We start from the raw sequence: 8520 nt of genomic DNA, 5'->3' as shown, positions 1-8520 counted from the left end.
GTTTGCATGTCTTGCCCAATTTACATTGACATGTCGGAGATGTCTTTACTTAATCGTTTTCTTACATTTTTGCCTATTTTGATTAAGTTCATCCAAAAGTTCTTCTTCAAATATTATATAACACAAATGACACCTCTCTGTTTCATATCTTGTGAAAGTTTATACCCGCTTGAACTACAACAACAAAACATCAAAACTTATATTTCGAACATAACCTAGTTTAGACTAAATTCATACTTAAATGTACACTTGGATAATATTACTTATAAAATGTTAATGAGCAATGAAGACATTAAACCAATGTAAAAAGCTGATGGAAAAATAAATAAGAAAATGTCGGGTCCACGTAGTTTAAAATCCAGAACGCTGTTTTGCATTTGCATTCGGTATGAATAAATCTAGCAAAATTAAAACACAAGAGGGTCATGATGTCCCTATATCTCTCAATTGAGTGTAGTAGCTTCCATGAACATATTTTTTCGCTTAAGCTTCAAAAATAGAGAAAAAAGTGAGTAGGTCATGGTAAAGATTATTCACAACTACTGAAATCTGTTAAAAATTAGATAGGTGGTCCAAAATTTCTTTGCTGTAGCTTCAAAAACAAGAAAGTAGGTTCGGGTTAAGAATATTAAAGATGAGTATTGAAATCTGTATCAAAAATTATACCAAATCATACCTATGCTGTACCTTCAAAACAAAGACAAAAGGTTAGTAGGTCAGCAGGTCGGTGGTGGTGACCTGGTATGGGTACACAACTTCACCTGTTGATAATAAATATTTCCTTTATAAATCAATGTAAAAGAGGGGACCCCTCGGGCGTGGCATATACTGACCACAGGGTCATGATTTGAAGTATCATGGTAGAGTACCATTAGAGCATGCCATATACTAAATATCTCAGCTCTTTGATCGATTGAGACAATAATTATTTTAAAGGTTTTCCCTATGCAAGACTATTTTAGCCATGTGCACACTCCTCCTGTCCCCCCCCCCCCCCACACACACACAGGGGATATTGGGACAATTTGAATAATCGTGGTAAAAGACCATTAGATGATGCAACCTACCAAATATCAAAGCCCTAGACCCTGTGGTTTAGGACAAGAATATTTTCAAAGTATTTCCCTATGTAAGTCTATATAAACCATGTGACCCCCAGGGCCGGGTCATATTTGACCCTAGGGGTAATATGAACAATCTTTGTAGGGGACCACTAGATGTTGCTACATACCAAATATCAAAGCCCTATGCCCTGTGGTTTTTGGACAAGAAGATTTTCAAAATTTTCACATACAATTTGAAATGGATAGGTTAAGCCGCTAGCACAAAAAAAATGTCTTTGTATATATTATACCGCATCCCTGTGTATAATATGAGAACCGTCATCAACTGGCCAATTTAGAATGCGCAATTATCACCTTAAACAAGTGCAATTCGGAAAAAAGGGTTTTATGAATATTGACAATTAGATAATTTATCCTCCATAGTGCAACAAGCACCTTTTCTCAAAATTTCTTATCGCAGAGACACTCCACGTATTTTATGCTTTTGTCAACATAATAGGAAACTTGCATAACATCCCCGGTCAATTACCAGGTAAGACGGCGTGTCAGCAAAACGTTAATAAACAGAAAAAGAATGTGTTGTATTCACAGTTATATAATAGCATACATTGTCACATCAGCTAAGCGGAATATATGCTGTCGTCTGGTTCTCATTTTATACCTAGGGGTAGGGTATAACTTTTACAGTTGCATTTTCTAATTAGTCTTTCCCAGTGGGTCAAGCAATAAATCTGTCTTCTTTCGTATGAAAACGTCAAACGCTATTTTGGGAGTTTTCTTTTTCAAGCTTGTCACGGACATGACAGCAAATATTCCAAATGAAGTGCCAGATCGGAAACAAAAGGTCAAAAATAAAAAAGAACGCGATACTGCTTAATATTATTTTTATTTACATGATACGAAAGTAGAATGCAAGAAATAAAAAAAAACGTTCTAACAGAAAACAATAATCAACTAATATTTCTCTTAACAGTGTTTCAAGGATTGACAGTGTAACAATGGTTTTGATTTGAATTGGATTTGACATGAACAGCTGTCGATGTCGAATTCGTTTAATAATGCTATTTTTAGAATGGGAATATATACAGTCAAACCTACTCGAGAGACCACGTCTATCTAGAGACCACTTGCATTACGGAACCACATTTTTAGTTCCCTTTTGTGTTGCTAAAGTGTTAAGAGACGATTTTTGCCAAGACCGTATTTGTCTTTTAATGCAAGTTGCACTGTAACTTCGTTTGCAGATCGAGTGACACAATATTGTTCAGAGTTTATTCCCGTTTAGACACAATAAATCCAATCTCTTATCGAATAAAAAATAAAATTCTTGCACAGAATATTTCGGTCATATCTTTAAGCCTTCAGTTTATAGACGTGTCACTCATGACGTAGGGTAAAAAGGACAGTGAGAGTTTCAAACAGGAACGCCGAGCATAGCAGAGTTTTCCCTAGACCTCATCTTTATATAGGAAACTAAGTCACAATGCTCAACGATAATCATTGTACCTTATATCCTCTTTTATGCAAATTCTATATGATTTTATGTATGCATGTGTACTCAGTTTATATATACGCAAAATACATAGTCAAAGCATAACATAATTGTGGACAACAATGATGAAATCCTAAAATATAAGACGTAACAACATAATTAAGAAACTGATTTTGATAAGTAAACTCAAAATAAAACAGGAAATAGAGTTTGTAATGAATGTTTCAGATGATATTTCGTTGACAAAAGAAAAGAAAAAATCTTAGAATGAATACTCAAAAATGTACAAAAACAGTCAGTAATATTGATCAACAAATAACAAAGATTTTAATTTCTTCCTAAATAGTTGAGATAGGGCATAAAATTGGCCCAATTTGGTGACACACTTTGCATTTGTTACAGACACACGTAACATAAGTAACATCCATGTAACATCCTTGTAACATCTTTGTTACATCTATATAACACTACTAAAGACGTTTTTCGGTCAAATGTAAGAAATGAGGTGTAACATGTGTAACATTTTGACTAGAAATAGACGCCACTTCTCAGACACACGTAACATAAGTAACATCCATGTTACAGCCTTGTAACATCCTTTTTACATCTATATAACACTACTAAAGACGTTTTTCGGCCAAATTTAAGAAATGAGGTGTAACATGTGTAACATTTTGACTACAAAAAGGCGCCTCTTCTCACACACACGTAACATAAGTAACATCCATGTAACAGCCTTGTAACATCCTTGTTACATCTATATAAAACTACTAATGACGTTTAATGGCCAAATTTAAGAATTGGGGTGTAACATGCGTAACATTTTGTCTAGAAAAACACGCCACTTCTCAGACACACGTAACATAAGTAACTTCCATGTAACATCCTTGTTACATCTATATAACACTACTAAAGACGTTTTTCGGTCAAATGTAAGAAATGAGGTGTAACATGTGTAACATTTTGACTAGAAATAGACGCCACTTCTCAGACACACGTAACATAAGTAACATCCATGTTACAGCCTTGTAACATCTTTGTTGCATTTATATAACACTACTAAACACGTTTTTCGGCCAAATTTAAGAAATGAGGTGTAACATGTGTAACATTTTGACTACAAAAAGGCGCCTCTTCTCAGACACACGTAACATAGTAACATCCATGTAACACCTTGTAACATCATGTTACATCTATATACCTACTAAAGACGTATTCGGCCCATTAGAAATGAGTGAACATGTGTACATTTGACTACAAACACCCACTTCTCAGACACACTAACATAAGTACATCAATGTAACAGCCTTGTAACATCATTGTTACATCTATATAACACTACTAAAGACGTATTTTGGCCGAATTTAAGAAATGAGGTGTAACATTTGTAACATTTTGACTACAAAAAGGCGCCTCTTCTCAGACACACGTAACATAAGTAACATCCATGTAACAGCCTTGTAACATCCTTGTTACATCTATATAACACTACTAAAGACGTTTTTCGGCCAAATTTAAGAAATGAGGTGTAACATGTGTAACATTTCGACTACGAAAAGGCGCCTCTTTTCAGAAAAACGTAACATAAGTAACATCCATGTAACAGCCTTGTAACATCCTTGTTACATCTATGTAACACTACTAAAGACGTTTTACGGCCAAATTTAAGAAATGAGGTGTAACATGTGTAACATTGTAACATTTTGCCTACAAAAAGACGCCACTTCTCAGACATACGTAACATACGTAACATCCATGTAACAGCCTTGTAACATTCTTGTTACATCTATATAACACTACTGAAGACGTATTTCGGCCGAATTTAAGAAATGAGGTGTAACATGTGTAACATTTTGACTACAAATTGAGGCCTCTTCTCAGACACACGTAACATAAGTAACATCCATGTAACATCCTTGTAACATTATTGTTACATCTATACAACACTACTTAAGACGTATTTAGGCCAAATTTAAGAAATGAGGTGTAACATGTGTAACATTTAGACTACAAAAAGACGCCAATTCCTAGACACATGTAACATAAGTAACATCCATGTAACATCCTTGTAACATCCTTGTAACATCTACATAACATTTTGACTACAAATTGAGGCCTCTTCTCAGACACACGTAACATAAGTAACATCCATGTAACATCCTTGTAACATTATTGTTACATCTATACAACACTACTTAAGACGTATTTAGGCCAAATTTAAGAAATGAGGTGTAACATGTGTAACATTTAGACTACAAAAAGACGCCAATTCCTAGACACATGTAACATAAGTAACATCCATGTAACATCCTTGTAACATCCTTGTAACATCTACATAACACTACTGAAGACGTATTTCTGCCGAATTTAAGAAATGAGGTGTAACATGTGTAACATTTTGACTACAAATTGAGGTCTCTTAAATATTTGAAGTTATGCTTGTAACAAATGCAACGTATGTCACGAAATTGCGCCAATTTTGTGCTCTAGGTGGTTACAAGAGGTGACAGTATATCTCAACTCATTTGACTATAATTATAAAGTTACGTTCGACCTAGCCACGTATCCATAATATAAAGAATATACACCATACGAAAAGAAATGTTCTGTCTCAGGCAACATTCTTTCAAGAAAGGGTAAAGCTAGGAAACAACGAATGTTCTTAATTAACATGACTTTGCATTAGCTTTAGATCCTGGTACTTAATTTTTGTTTTTAGTAACAATATATTACAAATTTCGATTTAAAACATCCGTGTAAGCATTAAAATGATAAACAAAAATGTAATATTCAGTCCTCTTCGTTCCTCACCGCTTGTTATAATTTGCCCGTCAAATCCACATTCTGCAATTAGTAAAAGTGCAATATCCAACTCTCAATTCTATGCATAGTACTTGAGATCAAACAAGTAAACCACAACAAATCATACCTACATGTATCATTTACCAACGTTACGGTACCTGGAAGAGTACTTAGCCCGTATCCATCAAGTTGCATTAAGATTTACACTTTATATCTCTAAATTATTACCTAGATTTTGCATTGCGTTTTCTTGTAGTATTTGCTATAGTAATATTAAGGTTGAAAACAGTCAAAACAATATCTTAGTAAATCATCGAGAAAAACTCGCAAAACTTTGCAAAAATGTAGATCATTGAGAGAATTATTAGACTAAGTATGCGTCCACCTACACTCGAGCAAAAAATCTAAATACAAAGAAAAATATTTACTGATACGATTTTTTTATACAAATTAGCACAAGGTTTCAGAGCTTGTTCGATTAACAAGACAAAAGACAAGAAGAAGGGCAAAAGATGGTAAAGAAAGAAAGTAATTACCCGGTCCCTTCCAAGCGAACTTTAGTCTCTCGTCTGTAAATTCTAGATTAAAGTGATTCTTCAGGTCAGCAGCTATAAGATGCCAAGGAAGTCCCTGTAGGTCAAGTTCACCGTCGTCGGTATCTGTTAGATATTTATATTAATAGCAGTTGTAAAACTTACGTTCATTAAGACAAAATATCTTACATCAGGTAAAGGTAGTACAAAACTTAAATGTTATATCTCGAACTCAGTAAATATATATTGCCACAATCACATTGTTATCATAATGTTTATTCATGACACTGGGAACGCAGACACGTCTCTGAAAGTGTCAGTTACTTTGGATTTTACATGAAAATATAAACAAACATTTTATCATGAAAGGTTTGCATACCTTCCACGGACAAAGCCATTTGAAAAAAATAAGTCTAATGATTTCCAAGGACATTACTCATCAGCGTGTAGGGTTTTGCTAACAAAAAGGTCACAAGCCATCATGATATTAAGTATTGCTAATAATGTGATCGTTCTCACCAAGATAAAGTGTCTTGCGAACAATGAGATCAAGGTAGCGAGTTGTACATTGGTTAGTGTTGTTGTATTCGTAGCACGTGTCATACCAGAAATATTTGTCAATATCCTGACTATAGAATGCACCATCCATGGTTGAATTCATTGCTATTAAGTAAAAACTATAATTAGCATATCAGAGTTTATTACCAAAACTAGTGTGCTCAATGCCTGCATCAGGCCTTCACAGCATGTACAATTGTATTATAACTATCTCCATTTTCAATGATGTGTTTTGTGTAAGTGGACTTCGGTTACATATTTGTTAAAAAGAGTATCCGAAATGTTATTATTTTCATGTTTGTGTTGCTTGTGTCATTACCACTCGTGATCAGATTCATTTAAACCGAGTGTGCATCTTGGCTTCGTTCTAAGCTCTGTAAAATGTCACAGTGTACTTTGATAATGTACTTTAAATATGTCTGTCTCAGAAGCCACCTTTATCTTTTAGAAGAATTTTGATGAACCAGGTAATGACTGGTAAAATTTTATTTTGCTATGTTGCATTCTACGCCTTTAAAGCATCTTATAGATGTGTTTTATGTTCTATAAACGAGTAATGTGCATGCCCCAATGGAATTAATATGTTCCACACGGGGGAACAACTGAGTAGAACCACACACGTTCAATGTAACAAAATTAACAATTTTACCTATAATTTTGTAGTTTTTATTTAATGCTGCTAGAAATAATTATAATACGCAGAAAGGAAACTGCTTTTCATAATGTATGACGCATAAGGTTGTTACAAATTAAATGACCACAAAAGTCATACATTTTTGACAGGCTGGGGAGGAAAGTAATAATCAAACTAATTGAAATACCGAGAAGAATGTTTGGAATGCTGATTCACTAGTAATTCATGAAAGCGAACGTGTCTTTTATAAGTCGCAAAAGGTAGTTATATAAAATAATTTCTAATAATAGTAACTGTTTGACAGAATGATTGACATGTTTTTATATATTTGATAATCATATGTTAATAAGTCCGTAATACGGGCCGGCCAGATAGTATATAAGGCCAGTGATTTAGCTTTACGAGATGAGTTTTCGATCGGACGTTGATCCGGTGGCATGGCCTTTCGAAGCAGTCACGTGAGCGGTCCGAGGCACAAGAGATGCCGCATGTCGAATTTATAATATTGAAACTAGATGAATTTATGTCGTAGAACTTGAAGAACTATAAAGAAAACCTTATGAAATAAATTGTAGAAAACATAAACAGGTTGTTGGCTTCAATTTATACGGCGGTCACGCTACATCAAGAATAATACGTTCCTTCAATATATTTCGGTACGTCGAAATAGGTTCGGACCAATTACTGTCAATATAAAGTTAAATCATTTTCTACAGACACTGAAGCCCTTGAAACTTTTGATATAGGAAAAGCAATATTTGTTACATACAATTCTTCTCCGTTCCTCTGTTGCACTCGTCTGCCTTTCTTTTGACTTTCATTTCAAAGTCTTCACAATCCTTTCTGTCGAAATTACTTAAAATAATAATGTATTACACTATGTATTTTGATTATTCAATTTATAAAAGACTTAACATCTTTGTAAAATCTATATGACGTGTTCAAAGTGCAAATAAAAATGTTGATTCAAAAGTGACTAAAGTTTACTTTGTGTTAAACCATTTTAACGATTTACAATATAAAAGTTTCATGTTTTGCTGTTTAATGGTATAGAATGAGCCTATACATGTTCCTGACAAAATGATCGAAAGTACTCCCCAGTTTCTATTTCTAAAATGTTTCTGTTTATAGGTTATCCTCTTCTCACAGATCAAACCCTTTGCTCAATTATTGTCTTAGTCAGTTTCTTTGGAAAGGTAATAGTTCTGTACAAATGTATTTCAATTTATTGAACGCCATACCATTACAAGAAACACTTGTTATTTAGCGTTACTTATAAGATATTATCAAAAAGTACATAAGGGATACATTCGATATAACTTATTACTAGTATTTTGAAATCAGATTTCAACTGAAAATAGCAACAGTGCCATTTTAGCTCTTAACCTTTACCCTGCTGCACGTGATTCTGCCTTCCGTGCAGGCTGATCATTGTCT

At 34.0% G+C, this 8520-nt stretch overlaps 1 protein-coding gene across 1 annotated transcript; it reads right to left on the bottom strand.

The window, feature by feature from the left end:
* Positions 1 to 3919: 3919 nt before the first annotated feature.
* On the bottom strand, positions 3920 to 8043 carry LOC123543156 (uncharacterized). The gene is made up of 4 exons (XM_045329245.2): positions 7853 to 8043; positions 6411 to 6554; positions 5895 to 6017; positions 3920 to 5400 (listed from the first exon to the last, which is right to left on the bottom strand). Exons 1-4 carry the CDS (start codon positions 7902 to 7904, stop codon positions 5300 to 5302), a joined length of 420 nt encoding a protein of 139 aa, XP_045185180.2. The 5' UTR covers positions 7905 to 8043; the 3' UTR covers positions 3920 to 5299.
* Between the last annotated feature and the right edge of the window lie 477 nt (positions 8044 to 8520).

This window comes from Mercenaria mercenaria, chromosome 19, assembly GCF_021730395.1.
Source record: "Mercenaria mercenaria strain notata chromosome 19, MADL_Memer_1, whole genome shotgun sequence".
Lineage (NCBI taxonomy): Eukaryota > Metazoa > Mollusca > Bivalvia > Venerida > Veneridae > Mercenaria > Mercenaria mercenaria.
This window is presented reverse-complemented; position numbering and strand designations above follow the sequence as displayed.

Bases quoted from the DNA above. Each gene is read 5' to 3' on its own strand.
- LOC123543156 (XM_045329245.2), bottom strand. From the start codon at position 7,904: ATGAAAGTCAAAAGAAAGGCAGACGAGTGCAACAGAGGAACGGAGAAG. The intron at 6,555-7,852 runs GTATGTAACAAA...TTTACTTAATAG, and splicing joins CAGAGGAACGGAGAAGAATT to CAATGAATTCAACCATGGAT. The intron at 6,018-6,410 runs GTGAGAACGATC...AATATCTAACAG, and splicing joins TCGCAAGACACTTTATCTTG to ATACCGACGACGGTGAACTT.